Source organism: Sebastes fasciatus, chromosome 2 (assembly GCF_043250625.1).
Source record: "Sebastes fasciatus isolate fSebFas1 chromosome 2, fSebFas1.pri, whole genome shotgun sequence".
Taxonomy (NCBI): Eukaryota; Metazoa; Chordata; class Actinopteri; order Perciformes; family Sebastidae; genus Sebastes; species Sebastes fasciatus.
Window position 1 is genome coordinate 36,213,006 of NC_133796.1, and position 17,374 is coordinate 36,230,379.

At 38.9% G+C, this 17,374-nt stretch overlaps 1 protein-coding gene across 1 annotated transcript in view; it reads left to right on the forward strand.

Moving 5' to 3' along the window:
• The window catches only part of madd (MAP-kinase activating death domain), a 68,607-nt gene extending 58,618 nt beyond the window's left edge, over positions 1-9,989 (forward strand). The window contains exons 28-37 of the mRNA XM_074622332.1: positions 204-324; positions 448-553; positions 676-786; positions 892-999; positions 1,155-1,319; positions 1,415-1,487; positions 2,615-2,721; positions 5,400-5,469; positions 8,020-8,066; positions 9,044-9,989. Coding sequence (XP_074478433.1) covers positions 204-324; positions 448-553; positions 676-786; positions 892-999; positions 1,155-1,319; positions 1,415-1,487; positions 2,615-2,721; positions 5,400-5,469; positions 8,020-8,066; positions 9,044-9,157 — 1,022 coding nt within the window. The 3' untranslated portion in view covers positions 9,158-9,989. The remainder of the gene's footprint in view (positions 1-203; positions 325-447; positions 554-675; positions 787-891; positions 1,000-1,154; positions 1,320-1,414; positions 1,488-2,614; positions 2,722-5,399; positions 5,470-8,019; positions 8,067-9,043) is intronic.
• The last annotated feature ends 7,385 nt before the right edge of the window (positions 9,990-17,374 follow it).

Here is a 17,374-nt window from a genome sequence, read left to right on the forward strand (position 1 = left end):
AGGAAAATGAATGAAAATGATAAAATGTTATCTTTGAAATAACTTACCTACAGAGAGAGTGAGGCCTTGCACTCAAAAAATAGAAATGTATTTAAATTGGCTGGTATCAAAGAGCGTATGCTTTTGGCTGCATCATATGTTGTTGAAATTGTCAAGCTGTGCACATTTTAGGAGCTCCATGTGTACTATCTTCATGTATTCAGGCAAGGAGCGCTCCACTCTGTGGGACCAGCTGCAGTTCTGGGAGGACGCCTACTTGGATGCTGTGATGTTGGAGCGCGAGGGCATGGGCATGGACCAGGGACCTCAGGAGATGATCGAAAGGTTCAACATGGCTCACGTTTTATTCGATTTTATTTTCACAGATAACTTTGTTCTTATAATTCATGAAACTTGGCCCCTTGGACTATTAATTCTTGCTTTTCTGTGTTTTGTTTGTCAACACAGATACTTGTCACTAGGAGATCATGACCGCAAGCGTCTGGAAGATGATGAAGACAGACTTCTGTCCACCCTGCTGCACAATATGATTGCATTCATGCTCATGCTGAAAGTACGGAGGCTTGTTTGTCATTTTAATCTTTGCACGGTGTTTATTGTTTATTGATCTGTGCCAAATTTGAAATTTTTTTTGCCTCCAGATATCTCAACTTTTTAATGTATTTGTTTGTTTAGTTGAACAAAAATGACATCAAGAAGAAAGTGCGGCGTTTGATGGGGAAGTCCCACATTGGCCTCACATACAGCCAAGAGATCAATGAGATACTGGACAAACTGACCAACATGGTGAATATCTGTCCTTTTTTTAATTCAACTTACATTCGTCCCCTAACACTAATTATTTGTACTGAACCATATATCTATATTTATATATATATATATTTTTTGTAGAACGGCCGTGAGCTGTCCATCAGACCCAGTGGAAGCCGTCACATCAAAAAGCAAACATTTGTTGTCCATGCTGGCACTGATACCACAGGAGACATCTTTTTCATGGAGGTGTGCAAAGTCTGTACTAATATGACAACTGGAAGTAGTATACGTTTTGGTGAAAGTTATCTCAAAATATCTGTAGCTTAGCTTAATGCTGCTTGAAGAGAGAGCATGTTGTTGCTTATTTTACTAATATATAACTTTACTCATCACCGTTTCAGGTTTGCGATGACTGCATAGTCCTGCGCAGCAACATAGGCACAGTTTACGAGCGCTGGTGGTACGAGAAGCTCATCAACATGACTTACTGCCCCAAGACCAAGGTGCTGTGTCTCTGGAGACGCAACGGCCAAGAGACGCAGCTCAACAAGTTCTATACCAAAAAGGTCAGAAACGGCATCTATCTCTGCATCCTGTACTTTTATTCACATCAGCTGAACTTTGGTTAAAAATTCAAATAACTTTCCTCTTTGCATTCTAGTGTCGTGAACTCTACTACTGTGTTAAAGACAGTATGGAAAGAGCTGCAGCAAGGCAGCAAAGCATTAAACCAGGTATGGAATGATTCAAAAACAGCCATCATCCTCCTTTTTATCATTTTTAATAACTAGTCTTTTCTTAGGTATAACTGGGCGTATAACTAGCTTGTGATTGACTTTATTGTTGAGTAGGGGTTCAACGGTACACGTATCTTTCGGGGTCACAGTTAAATATATTTTTGGCACAGCAGGTAAAAAGGCAGAAATTATTGTCAAAAGATTAGTCATGTATTTTGAAAAATGGAAACATCAAATGGTCAAGCAATGCAATATTATTACAAAAATAACTTTAATAAAGACGTAGACTCAATTTGAGTGCAATTTCACATAAATAATTTGTTCACAGGGTGTGGTGAACAAAAGAAAAGTTGCATACCGACCCAAACATAGTGTAATAAACAGTTTGGGAAGAACACCATCACACCTACTTGTTCAGTGGCTGCAGAGTTGGGATTTCCTTTTCGAAATAGTTTGTTTTACGACTAATTACGGAGCCTGTGGAGGGGGTTAATTTTCAGAGAGAAAAAAACTAAGAATTTCCGAGAAAAAAATCTGGAAAATAGTGATATTTTTTTTGTCAAGGAACCACATCGCGTCACTTTGCAAGCAGTTTCGTCTGTTGTGATGAGGTTATCACAAATGACCTTATGACTATAATCTCAAAGAATATTCCAAGTTTTTTTGTTGTAGATTTGCCAGTTTTTTTCTAGTGAATTTACCATTTAATCTCAGAGAATATCAGTCTTTTTTCCTTATAAATTTGTGTTTTTTCTCTTAAATTTACCACTTTAATCTCAGAAAATCGAAGTTTTTTTTTGGTCATAAATTTACGACTTTAATCAGAGTTTTTCCTCTGAATATTAGCCCCCTCCCTGGCTTCATACATTTTTCATAATTTATTTTTTTTACCTACAATGACCCTCATACAGCGTCATAAGGTTGTCATTTTATATTGTAGTATTTTGGAGTCTTTTTAAGACATTAAAATAAAACTCCATATCTAGGACAAGCAAAAACATTCGTGCCCCACATCCCAGCAGTGTGTAATGTTGTTTTTCAGTCAGCCTGCTGGGATTTTAGTTTTTTTGGGGATGAAATTTATTATTCGTTCTAGTTCTAAACTCAGGTGTTGTTTCCCTCAGGTCCGGAGCTGGGCGGAGAGTTTCCTGTCCAGGACATGAAAACTGGTGAAGGTGGACTGCTGCAGGTCACACTGGAAGGAATCAACCTTAAATTCATGCACAGCCAGGTAAGAGGCCCGTACCACAGCAGAGAAACTGCTTCTCATCTCACACGAGAGGGCATGAAAATGAAAATCACTCATGATGGTTAAGAGTTCATCCCGTCCTTCTGTCCACCTTTTTGCTCTTCACTCCTGTTTGCCTCATTTCCTTTCATCTTGTGACGTCTTCCTCTATTGTCATTAAAAATCAATCCTAGTCAAAATGTTAGCGATGACTGACAACATGTTTGATTGGCATTAACTCGTACCTGATGTTTTCCCTTAGAGGAAGAATTCCTGTTTGTGCTTTTGCTTTTTTGGATTTGCTTTTTTCAGTTTGTGTTTGTTTTTGTTTGTGTGTGTTCGTATGCATGCGTTTCCCTAAACAATATTAACACATCCTTCCACACGAGTTTCTTTTTGACATCCGTGGTGCTCAAACCTCATTGTTCATTTACTGTGTGGGAGGAGATGAAGTGTTAATGTATGTGTGTGTGTGTGTTGTGCATCAGTGGTGGTAAGACGGATGACCTTGAGCAAAGACTTTTCATTAATAATTGGCTATTTAATAGCAACTTTCACATTTAAGTTTGGACCCTTGAACATCGTCATGTGTTGTCTTCACGCCTGCGCAGGTAGTCGTAGTCGGGGTTCGTATGTTTCTTCAGGTTTGTTAGAGTGTGTAGCTGTGATTGAACAATGTACTGTAGTTGAATAATCTGAAGAAGAGACCATGCTGAAAGATCAGGGACCCACTGCAGCTAACAGACACTTCATACATATATTGAGCATCTAAAAAAAACAATAAAACAGAAAAGTGTTACCAAGGAGCAAAGATAAGTAATTTTAAGGGTCAGTTCACCCAAATTTCAAGAAAATAAGACATCTTCTTACTTCACCTCTAGTGGTGTCTATCCATGCAGACAGTTTTGGTGGGATTTGAGCTTGAGATATTTCTCTTTGAGTTTTCTGCCTCCAACCCAATACAATGGTGGTGAATGGAATCTCATGTGTTGTGCTCACAACTAAAAGTTTCATCTCAAGTATTCAGCAGCAACAATGTCCTGATAACTGTGGATAACCCACAGACCTCACTGCGGAGAGGTTTCATAGGAACTACTTTCTATCAAACAAATAGTTCCAACTGAAGTTAAATTGCTTATTTTAAGCACTTGTACTATAGACGAATGTGGTGACTGTGTTGTCTGTGTTCCGCCGTCAAGCGGCACTGCCATTACTGCGGTGGCAAGTCCACATGATGACATTAATCTCTATTGAAAAACCTGCTCGGCCAGATACAATGTGTTTCTATCATTTTTTTGGGGGTGAACCGACCCATTAGCTTAGACACTGTAATGATTACTGCTTTTCCTTGCTGCTTCTACTTTTTCTACCTCAGGCTCTTTGGGCTCAAGTTGAATTTTTGTGCCAGGCTTGGACAAGATGTTTCATTTATCATACAGTAAAAGCTCAATACAGTCAACCTAAGGCATCAACGATGCTCAATGTAGAGCACCGCATTTCTCAAATAAATGATTTTCATTAGCGACTTTGCTAGAGTTGTGAGATAGTTTCATGGTTTTTGAGTAAATCAGTTTTATCAAACCCTCAGCAGGAGCTTTATTTAGCACTGGTTGCCATTTTTCTTTTTAAAAGATTAAATTCAGCAGTATAGTGAGTGAGCACTGGGTCGGCAGCTCTGCAGTGAGATGGTGTCGGAGGTGACATCTGAACATCGTAGCAGGATTTACTGTCCATCAGTGACTGCCCTCATTTATCTGTGCTGCTGTGTGAGCAAGTGGTGTTGGTGCCAGCCCTTGTTGCTGGAGGAGGAGGCATGGAGGGCTCTGGGGGACTGAGATGTTTAAGGTCCAGGAAAACAAAGGTGAATCCAGCTCTCAATACCCTAGTCAAACCTCTAGTCCTCTTTTTCCCCCCCTAGTTTTTGGGGGTTGATTCCTCTTGTGACAGTTTTTTTTTTATTCACATTGGCTCTGGTAACTTCTTAGCTAGACTCTTGATTTGAATCCGTACGAGGCTCCCCAGTGGTTAGCGCCCTCTCGGAGTGCCATCGAGTGTTTGTGCTCTTCTGTCCGATAATAATCCAAACCATTTCTCTCCCATGCTCTCTCCCCCTGCAAGGAGCGGAAGGTACACAACCTCTGCTGTGTTTGCTTATTAGCAGTTACATCTTATTGGGTTCCTTTTTTGTTTTCTTCTATCTTTTTCTTTTTACTGTTCTAGCTGTATGGCAAATCTAATTTTGTGTCCTTGTCTACATTTTTATATGGAACTTCCATGTATGCATCATATGGGCCATACTGCATCTCTGAGCATAAAAATAAATGTTTTTTTGAACTACCTTTTGCTGTTTACATCCAAATAATAACTACACTTCATTGATGAAACAAGTCATGTTGAATTAGTTTTGAGCTTTGAGCAGACTAAATGCATTTCTCCTCATTTAACCGTCGCCCATGTATGCGTTTGATCATGGAAACTTCTCATAGTGTGCTTTTCTTTCTCTTTCGTTAGCTGTTAAAAGCTTGCACTCCATGTCTAGTTGTTTTATTTTGACCTTTCATACTGAACAAAACAAGTTTAACATGGTTACTTTTGTTAAATATGAAGTGTTTACTTTTCATCCAGTGTTGTTGAGTTAATAATGTTCTGTCTTGTTTTGTTTGTTTTTTGTTTGTTTTTAGGTTTTCATAGAGCTGAGTCACATTAAAAAGTGCAATACAGTGAAGGGAGTCTTTGTCCTGGAGGAATTTGGTAATTACACCATCTATTGATTCTAGGCCTGTACTCGGCACGGCAGTAACTCGGCTTCATAGCAAATGTATTGACGAAAGCTAATAAGGGTTTCACTAAATTGGATACTCGCTCACCTCGAGGGACACCGAGACACTGAAGTCTGTAGGTGATTAAGTGAGTGATGAATGCTTCAGAGGACGTAGCTGATGAAGAGGGACGGAGAAATAACAAGTCTGTGCAGTTTAAAACTGAAATAAGGATGGAGAGTCTAGCTGCCTTTTCCACATTTTTAGATTTTACAACAAATAGGCACTAGTAGAAACTAAAATTCAAATCTTCCATCATAAGAAGTTCTTATGCATGATGCATAACTTAATGTATCATGAATTACAGTAATATAAAGCAACCCTTTTAATGGTATAGTTGAAATTGTGTAACAGAATTTGATTTTAGAGAAAACAAAGAGTTTATTATGCTTCTAATGTAAGCAAATAACCTGATAACTAAAAAAGAAACATAAATATCAAGGGTTAAGTTTTGCTGATATTCTTTATTTGTTATATTGTTGCCAAATCCCATTAAAATATATCTTATTCCGCTGTGCCATAGAGCTCCATTGTTGTCCAAAAACGCATCAATAAACCCATACTGTAGTTTATTTTGAGTCAGTCTAACATGCACCGTCCTGCTCCTTTTAAATACTCAGCAGAGCACCAAATGAAAATATGCCCCAACAAATTTACTCCTGTTCGAGTAATATTTGCTTAAAACTACAGTGCCCAGCTGTTTCAGGAAATTCTTAAGCCTTTTTAAAATATGAAGCTATATATTTGTGACCAGTTTTTTTTTTTTTTTAAGATTTCCATCTTCAGTGGGCTCGGGGCAGAGTGCTACAGACTGAGGAGGGAAGTCAGAAATTATTGAGAGATGGACTAACGTCATTGAGGGGTGACCCTCATTTACAATGACATTGAGTCAATTACAAAACAAAGCAAAGGAAAACAAAACAACAACAATGAGATATATACAAACAGAGAAGATGCAATATCATTATAAAATAAGAAAAAGCCATTAAAACTTTTCAATTAGGAAAAATAATTTGATAGATGCATTCACATATTTAATACCATCGGCTGAATAATAAATAGATTATATTTCTTTTCCTGCGCAAAAAAGTAAAACATTTAGCCTAAAATGATTAGCAAGTACCACACACAATAGCAACACTCTTCATTGACAGTTACACTTTATGCAAATTTGAAATATTTCACCTAGTTGCGCAATGATTTGCTGTTGAGTTTCCTGGAAAATAAAAATCACTAATTGAACTTATGCAAAGATTAAATAGTAGTTTTACCTCTTAAACTCCTTTGTTGTGACTCAGAAAACCACCTGATTTATCTTAAATTGCCAGTGAAAAAAAACCTTAGTCAATGTAGTAACACCAAGAAAATGTTTATTTTATAGTGAATAAGGGCCCATTTCACAAAGGCAATGCAACAATGGAAGAGAGCAAAGAGGATTTGTTTAGTAGTTCAGGCTGCTTCTATGTTTCCGACTGTAGTGAGCAGGAGTTTAAAGGGTTAGTGCACTGTTTATATTTCTAGGAACAAGTCAAAAAAGATGACTTTCAATACAAGAAGTTGAAGTTGAGCGCCAGGCTGGGTTACTGTCGTGTCTCTGTGCTGCTTTTGTAATGTTGCCCTCATCTTTGCCACTATGAAAACCTTCATTCTCCAGCAGGTAAAGTGTTGTCACCTTTCTCCTTTCTTACTCAAACTAAACTCTGTGCTGAATATTTCCTCACTCGATCCTTTTCACTGATTTTTTTCTTTTTCTGTATTATGAGTTTTCCTCTGCTTCCTTCATCACTTGCTTTTCATTTCGGAGATCACCCCCAGACTCCATCTCTCATTCTCTTGATAGTCTGCCTCTGAATCTCAGCAAGTGGAGATCTTTGGTGGCACTGTTGTATTTCCCAGCCCCTTCATCTGTCCAGATCTCAGCCTCCTCATCTCTGCTATGGGTTCACAGTTACTAATGAAAAGTCAATCTGTCCTGTGGGCAGTCAGTGACATGGTCCTGGGTCAAAGGATTTTGGCCTCTTGTAGCTGCTTTCCTGTGATGTCTTTTGACTTTCAGTTCATCGGGGTGTTTTTCACATTTGAAACTTTACAATCTTTGCAGTCTCTCGTTACAAGACATTTGTGTTTTCATTTGTCCATTTTGTGGGCCATGAACGTCTCACCAACAAGTCTCAAGTTCAAATTTAATGCTTTGCCTTCCCATATAAACAGTTTAATGATTACACTAGACATAGGCCTTCGATGGATCCTAAATCAACAACCAGGATTTAACAACTGTCGACAAGCCACCCTTGCCCTCGTCACCCTCTGTCTAATGTTCGATGTACTCCTGACTGTTGTGGTGGACTCTTCTTGGCCCACATCCCATGTTACGCCTTGTTGAAAGTCCACCCCTGTGACCCCCCCCAAAGCTCTCAAGCATGAGCTCATTAAGGTTCCTGCTGCCTTTGAATTCTTTGTTTTGTCTCTTGCACCGGCTTAGTTCCTGAAACTAAAGAAGTGGTGATCCACAAGTACAAGACACCCATGGTGAGTACTTACTTCTTCTGTCAGTACTATTTACCAGTGCATGTAGAGTTCCACTCACAAGGTGTCCACAGCAGATATGTGCCTCACAAAATGTGACATTTGTATCTGTAAACATGACTGCTGTGGAGGTGCACTCTGATTCAGTTTCCCCCCTGGGAACACTAAAATGAATTTTTGTGTAAAAACTGAAGTTATACTCTCAGTAGCAGCGCTCAACACTTACTTATAATTATAATGTGTAAACTTAATCACTAAGACTGCAGCAATTTGACTCATTCAAAAAAAAAAAAACATTGACTTTGAGACGAGGCAACCGGAAGCACTAAAATGCTAACTCGTTTCCGGGTTTTAGGACTCAATCCTGCACCTCTATAGAATCCGCATCGCTCCACACAGATCTGATGTTTTCGTCTCCCGCCATTTTTCGTCTCTTCAGTGGACGTACTTCTTGATTAATTTGCTAAGTCCGTCGTTGCATTTTGCTTTAATAGATAGACCAACTTTTCTACCTCAGCCAAGCATAAAAACTGTTTTGCGATATTACAATTTTCAGTGCATCCACCCAGGTTTTTTTAATGCTCAAATTGAAAATGTGCTTAAAAACAGGTGGCTGGAAACGCACCTACAGGGACATTTTATCCTCTGTCTTTACGGTCACAAGGTAAACTGCAGAATCGAACCATTTCAGGGTAAAAAGTAATCTAATAAGAATGAAAGCTTGTTATGTTTTTGATTTTCCAATGTAGTGCTTTATTGAATGACGTCTCCCTGCGTTTGTGTTTGTTTTGGTGCCAGAATCCACAAAAAAAATCCACAGGGTATCTTTAATACATACCTTTAAGTACACAACAGTCAATATTCCAACAGTATTTAGACTGAGGTGGGCCTCTTGTCTATCTTTATTCCTTGTGTTATTTTTAACTAAACACAAATGTAACCTCACTTATGCTCCTCATGGTTATTTTTTCCTTCTGCAGGCACATCAGATCTGTTACTCGGTCCTCTGCCTTTTCTCCTACGTGGCGGCAGTGAAGGGGAAGGAGGCGGAAGGAAAACCCAAGCTTCTGTCACCGAGACCCCTTCTTAGCTAGTCTACGCCCCGCGCCCTGCCCCCCCCCCCACGCCCCCTCTCCCTCCCCTCAGAGTGCCTCTCTACTCGAAATGGCATCTCAGCTCTAAAACCACAGACTTCTGACAATCCCTAACTTTATTCTAAGCACACAATTCCTGCTCCCTCCTCTTGTATATACAGGCCTAAGACCCTTTTTAGACCCTGTCGTGTAGACGTGTTTAGTCTGTGATGTTGTGTAAATACTTCCGACCCCTCGTCGCTGTCGTCCCGTTGATCATACAAACTAGCTAAATGTTTTGCCTGCTCCTTAACTCGGGAGAAGTGACTGCCCCTCGAGCTCTTCTCCTCAGTGTGAAAGTCTTCTATTGTTCCTGCTGCCAAGACCCAACTATTTTTACCGATAGGAGATGTGAGGGATCGCCCCGAGGCACAGAGTGCATGCAGGTCCCGTGCACAGCCTTGACATTCACTACAGAGTAGCTCCCCCCCCTCCCCCCCCCCTACCCGTCTCCATTTGACTGTGTGAGGTATTCTGTGATATGTGGTTACTGTAAAGTTCCAGTCTGTCCAAGTTTAAACAGGTATAACATCCGGAGACCCTCTTGTTGTGCAGGATGTCCCATACTGAAAATGCTACTGTATACTGCACCAGAGCACCGCAGCATGTAAACGCTTCTTAAAAGTGTTTGAACCCCCAAAATAATGTGAGTGTTCTCAGATGTGTTGCCCTAGATCGGCCCGCCAGGCTGAATTACTGTTCTAGTTCTACTGTAAAACTTCTCGTCTGTGTTCTGCTGTTATCAATTGCATGTTACTATGAGGATGAAAAAAATAAATATTATATATATTTCTATATATAGTATTTATTTAATATATACATATATTGACTGTACATTTCTCTGGAAAATAATGTTACAAATTGTTGAGTTGCTAGATGTGCAATACTTAATAAGTAGTTAGCCATTGCCAGAGCCATGTTTTTTTTTAGTTAACTGGCTTTCACAGGGTGAAGAATGTATGAAAGAACTTTTCTTTTTCTTCTATAGTACATATTGATTGAAGTGAATATGATGACTTCAGTTTGACTGTGTTTAAGTTTGTCTTTTTTAGGTAAATCAACAAATCACATGGCAAAGAAACTGCTGCTGCGTTGCTCTCTATGGTGCAAACTTTGGAGCATTTTGGACTTAGGCCACACCCCCAATTAGTGATGTCACAAGGCGCTTTTTTTAACAACAGCAGCAGGGGGTGGAGATGCTGTAGTAAACGTCAGAAATGGTAAAGTACCTTTTCCAATCCTTGTACAATTTTTTTTTTTTTTTTTTTTTTTTTTATTCAAGTCGTCGTTTGTTTGCCGAATTGAAATGAAGTGGAAACCAAACCCACCTGCTTCAAACTGGTGTTATACCACAGTGTGTAATCTGTGACCAAAGAGGGGGGGTCGCTGTTGCATGCATGTCGTTACTAATGTGAGTCAGTCTTTAAAACGGGTCAGCAATTTTTTATTTAAGTTCGTGCAAAAGATCACATTTTCTGTCGTCCGCTGTTTGTTTGTTGACCTGTACTTGGAAAGTTTTAAAAAAAAATGACTACATCCAAATATCGTCCGGTACATGGACATTTGCCGCGTTCACGTCAGCCTCCGAGTTGTGGAAATTTCCCACAGCTGTGGTATCACAGAAAAGCCAGTGGAATCCACTCTTTAACTTGTGTTAACCGCAGACCTTATTTCAAGCATCTAAATAAAAACCCATCGACTTCGAGATGAGGGAACTGGAAGTGCTAAAATGTTAACTCATTTCCGGGTTTTAGGACTCATTCCTGCATCACTCTATTCGGGGAGTTTAAAAGTAGATACAAACGGTTTGTATTTGGTTTCACTTGTTAATGAACCGCTTCAAATATTTAACACAACAAGAGAAGCTAAGTTCGGCTGTTTGTGACGTGACAACAAGGCTAGCAGCGGAATAAACTTTAGAATAATGCTGCGTTCCATTTAAACTGAGAAATCGGAATTTCCGAGTTCCCCGCTGAAAATTTCAATTGTAACAGCCCTTTAAGTAGGATTTCCAACTTGGAAAGTGGGACGAACCTCACCAACCCCGACTCAAAATACAAGCTGGCTGCCGTTAAGCTATAGTAATATACTGTTCATTTGCACTTCTGTCTTATTCGTGTCTCGTTAAATCAGTCGTACACACAGTACTGTCCAACTTCTATCTGTGGACATCTTGCTATGGTGTTAGCGCAAAATACTGACGTAATGCGTTGTTATCAACTGGTATTGCTAAACAACGGCTAACCTGGCGGGAGCAAACCTCACTAAGTTTTCCAACTTGTACTGGAATGCGATCAACTCGGGTGTGTGTCCCTGCTCCGACTTCCGATTTCCGGGGTAAATGGAACGCAGCATAATTGTATGCACACTTTCAGATTGTATATCCGTCGTTCGACTACGTATTGGTAACACGGTGATGATACGTGAAGATGAACTAAATGGGTTTTATTTCTAGAATAAAAAGCAAAGCGACGGTGGGGGCTGTGGGCAAATAATATAATCGGTGTGTGCCTGAACACCGTGTACACCGACTACCGCGGCAAGCCTATCTAACACAGGCTGTCAGAAAATGGGACCCTGTTGTACCTGGAAATGAATGAATTAAAATAATTATTAAAAGTAACCATTTGTAGAAAGTGACAACATCCATGCAACAATCGACATTATCGATTAATCGTCGGTCAGAAAATGGTTAAAAATACTGATGGTAAGTCTAAGCTTTGTTTTGTGTGACAAACAGTACAAAATAAATAAAGTTATTCAATTAACTGTCATAGAAAATTAACATTTTAAAAGCTGAAACCAGTGAATTTTTGCTTGAAAAAAAAGAAAAAAGAATTGAATGATTAGCTCTTGGTCACAGAATATGGTACAACACCGGCGCCGGTTTGGTCAGGTTTTGGCGTGAACCTCATAAGCAGCCAAGGAAAAACACACTGTTTTTACATCTCACACTGGGTTGTGCCAAAAGTCTAAAATCCTCCAAACAGACCAGCAGCAGTTTTCCATCCTGTGATTTCTCTTTCAGATGTGTTGAAACAGCCGTGGTCATCTGCTCCCAGAGGAGATCGAGTCTTAATGTTGTTTCTGTTCCGTGATAGTAAAGAACAGTTGAATCTGGTCTTATCGCTGGCCCGTTAACTTTCACAGTGAGTGTGTGTGCGTGTGGGTTTGTGTGTGCTCGTGCGTCCGTGTGGTGAACAGTTTCTCCAGATCAGCAATATAACGGTACAGCTATATCACTGCAAGGTGTTTTTTTGATTCTGACATGGTTGTATTTTTAGTGATTTAACTGTGCAAAGGAAAATAATCAGTGGGATATTGAGAGGATGCTGTTCCACTAACAAATATATTATATATAAATAATATATAAATTAGACAGAACTCGATCTGAAGCATCTGAAATTGGTTTGGGAATGGAACAAGAGCTCTTTCTGCTTAAGTTAAAAAGGATTTTTTTTTTTAAAACTGGAGTATTACAACTCATCTCTGTCATTGTACTAGCCAGCTTCTGTAACGAGAGGGAATAAATGAAATGAGATGCCAGGTGTAAGTATTCCAGTACTTGAAAAAAAAGTATTTATAGAATATGTACAGCTTTGGCAATATAATAAAGTTATCGCAAATAAAGCTCAGCGTAGTTCATCGTCCTTTTATGAAGAAAAACAATGAGGTGAAATGAACATTTAAATTTTTTTCTTAATTTTACTGAATAGTTTGAATCCATATTGAACACAGACACAACCATTAAAGGTATTCACTATACTATGACTTTTTTATGACTTTTTCGTGGTATGCTATGACTTTTATATGACGTACTATACTGAGTTTATTTTTCATACTATAGTCATTTGTGCAGTTTCAACTTTAAGGTTGGGGATTCACAAAACAATCTCGAGGGTATGTAGACAGAGGTCTGATGTACGGGGATGCATGCAGCCATATTCCACGCATTGTTTTCTTTTGGAATTCCTAACTGGCTGCGAGCAACGCAGCACTGCGCAGCGTGCCGTTTTGAGCGGAACTTTTGTCGGACGTCCTGTTTGAAACTGGTTGTTTCTACTTATTCCTGTAGTTCGCTTTGAAAGCGCAGCAATGGACGAGGAACAGCGGATTCATTAAGTTGAAATGAGTTATCTATACCGTACGATACCTCCTCATTTCACTACAAAAACCTAAATACGGCGGCAGCAGGCCGGATGGAGATCGCCTGGTAGTTTACTTGCTGTTGGCTATATTGTATGTAATTTCCAGTAAATATAATATAATATAAAAACCTGTGTTTTCTATTTAAAAATTACATACTTTGGAAGATAGCAATACTACTCACCCATCTTTTAAGTGGTTACGTCTCCAGTCTGATCTCGAGCGCACAGCTGATGGGTACGTGGTTTGTTTACATGACGTACAAGAAGTGCATATTTAACGGTGTGTGGACAGAGAATAAAAAGACCACAAATCTATCTTCTCATCTTGTTGGTTTCTTGTTCTGTCAATAAGAAGACACAACAAGGTCGATATTATTCATCATTACAATACATTTTTAGTTCTGTGTTATAAAAACTATAGATTCATTTCTAGGGAGTTCAGTTAGCCCCCTGAAACAACGCAAACTGTTTTAGAGGACGGCTTTAGGATCCCGCGGGAGCAGGCGGTTATAACTTGCTGCATGTGGGAGCACACAGTCAAAAACATAAACTGTAGCGATAACCAGAAGGTTGGAGTCAAGAAATTAAGTCTAAAATTATTAAAAAAAGATTAAAGCAGGTCGTGAACCACTCACCGGCTGCACAGTCCCGCTCTGAGCTGGTGTCTGGATCAACAGAGCTCCGTTAAAAAAAACAAGGACACTAACAACGCGGCTCTAATTACCTGTGCACGTGTAATAGTCTTAGCCATTTCACGTTACTGAGAAACATGGTAAAATACTGTGTTTCAAATCAGATACTTCCATGTAGCACAATGTGCACACTATGTACTTTTTGTGTAGTGTGTGAATTTCTAAACGGCCGTTGTGCACTCGGTAGATCCGCTGGTGATAGTCAGCCACAGACATCATGCCGTATTGGCAGTAATTCAATTCAGATGGATAAATTAACCCAATAAAGGCTTCTATCTGGCTACAGTATGATTGTACTTTGTGAAAAAAACACATTTATAACTTAAATTTGTAGAATTTGCCCTTTCAGTCGCAGCAGATGCTGGTTCCTCGCCCGACATTTTTACACATTTGAAATAGGTTGCTGTCCCCTCCCCTTCCGCAAAGTAGCAAAATGGCAAGTGTTCAACGCTCAACGTTTTGGCCGTTTTGAGTACAACATCTGGGTTCTTGGAGTGCACTACATTTGGCCATACTTCTCAGTGTGAACACGCTTGTGCACTCTAAATAGCAAGTGTAAGTACGTAATACGCAAGTTGAGACACAGGCTAAGACGTTTTCATACTATACTATTACTTTTTGTCATGACATTTTATCGACATACTATACTATGACTTTATTTTGTGTCAAATTGTCATACTATACTTTGACTTTTTAAAAACTTTTCGACATACTTTACTATACTACGTTTTTTTTCCGACGAACTATACTATAACTTTTTTTTTTTTTTTTTCCACATACGATAGTAGGGCTTTTTTTCGACATGCTATATTATGAATATTTTTATTTTTTCAACATACTATGCTATAACTTTTTTATTTTTTCGACATACTACACTGACTTTTTTTTCGACATATAACTATTTTTTGACATACTACTACAACTTTTTTTTTCTTTTTTTCAACATAATACTATGATTTTTTTTCGACAAAATAAAAATAATCATAATATATTATGATTATTTTTATTTTTTGCGACATACTATACTATAACTTATTTTTTCGACATATATATACATACTTTATTTTAACTTTTTTAATTTTTTCAACGTACTACACTGACTTTTTTTTCGACCTACCATAATATTACTTTTAATTTTTTCGACACTATACTGTGACTTTTTTTCGAAATACTATACTATAACTTTTTTTATTTTTTCGACATTATACTTTGACTTTTTTTCGACATACTAAACTATGACTTTAAAAAATGTTTTAACATACTATACCATGACTTTTTTTCGACATACTATAATATGACTTTTTATTTTTTCGACATACCATACGATTTTTTTTGACATACTTTACTTGGACTTTTATTTTTTCGACATACTATACTTTGATTTTTTTTTCGATATGCTATACTATGACTTACATTTTTTTGACATACTATACTATGACTCTTTTTTTTTCGACATACGATTCTATGACTTTTTTAAATTTTGTTCGACATACTATATGACGTTTTTCGACATACTATACTATGACTTTTAAAAAAAAATTGTACATACTATACTATGACTTTTTTGTTTTTTCGACATGCTATAGTGTGACTTTTTCTCGACATACTATACTATGACTTTATTTTTTTTGCATACTTAAATTACTTTGTTTTTAATTTTTCGACATACTATACTATGACTTTTTTTTTACATTTTTCGACATACTATACCATGACTCTTTTTATAACAACTTTCTACATAATGTACTATGACTTTTCATGATATTTTTCAAAGTACTATACTATGAAATTTCATTATATATTTCATCATACTATACTATCAATTTTTAATAAAATACTATACTATGACTTTTTAAGACATAATATACTATGACTTTTTTTTATGACATACTAGACCTAGCGATCCCACTGGAGATACTAACTCGATCTTGGTCGTTTTTAACTACATCACAGAGACGAACTACCATCACAAACCTACCAGAGCCTGACCTTCATCCACCTTTTATGACACTATTATCTGAGAAGCTGAGCACAAGCAGCTGTCAGACTTCTTTGAACTCTGAAGACTTTTGTTACTCAAGAAAGCAAATCAAAAGATCAGTGACCTTAAGGAGGATATCCGACGGCTTTCTGATGAGCTGAAAAAGAAAGATTCCCTCCCCGTCTCCCTGGAGCCATAGACCTGGTCAGCTCCCGGGGCTGCTGCGCTCACTCCCGTCCTCTCAACCCAGTGATAGTCCATATGGGGACAAATGACACAGCTTGTCAGCAGTCTGAGCCGACTAAAAGGGACTTTAACGAGCCGTTTAAACTTTCGAAGTAACTTTACTTGTATGTGAAGTCTGTTTTTATTTCTGGTCCTATTAACACACACTGGCAGGTGGAGCAGGTGGAGCAGGGCATTTCAGCAGGATCCTCAGCCTCCACACTGGGCTACAGTCCACCTGCAGAGCTCACAAGATAAGTTTTATTGGCAAATTGAATGTGTTTTGGGACGTTTCTCCCTCTTCAGGACTGAGTCCCCCCCAGACGGCTGGGCCGCTCGCTAACAGCTAACATGCAGCACGCGGTACAATCAGGTACAATCCTCTCCACATGATCGACCTTGCACACCTCCCGGAACCTCCATCTCCATCACTGCTTACAAAAACAACACCTCAGAGTAGTGTTTCACCACTAGCTCCCCCTATTGATCACTAACCCTCTCTCCCAAATTTACTTTTTTTATGACATAATACAGCCTACTAAGATTTTTATGGCATACTATATGATTTTTTTTTTATACTATATTATGCCTTTTTATGACATACTACAGCTTAAAGGGACTATTTGTAACTTTCAGAAATGCTTGTAAACAGCGACACCTGTGGCCGTTAAGTCAACGAAAGGCAGCGTCGGGCTCGCGCTTGCTCGCTCTAAATATACCTGAACGAGCATCGCTCAACACAGTGAGGCGACACACGTCAGCTAAAACCACAATATCACTCTATATTTCACCTGCTTGGCAGTAATGTTAGCTGACCAGACGAAGGTCTCTCCATGAATCACTGCTGATCCTAGTGATGGCTTTTCCTGCCTCAGCACAGGCTGAGCACAGGCTGAGGCAGCGGGGCTCCGCAGCGAGTAACGTTGTCGTTTCCGCCCGCAGCCGGAGTAAACGGGAGACACCGGCACCCAGTCGGTAACGAGACAATAACGTTTCTCGCTGCGGAGCCCCGTCACTTTACAACACACGGAAAACCTCTGTTGGTCTGGAGGAGCTGCAGCAGTTATTTCGGCACAAACGTTCACTAGATATTCTCAGAGCTAAACTAACTCTTCTGCAGTGTGGAGTGAGC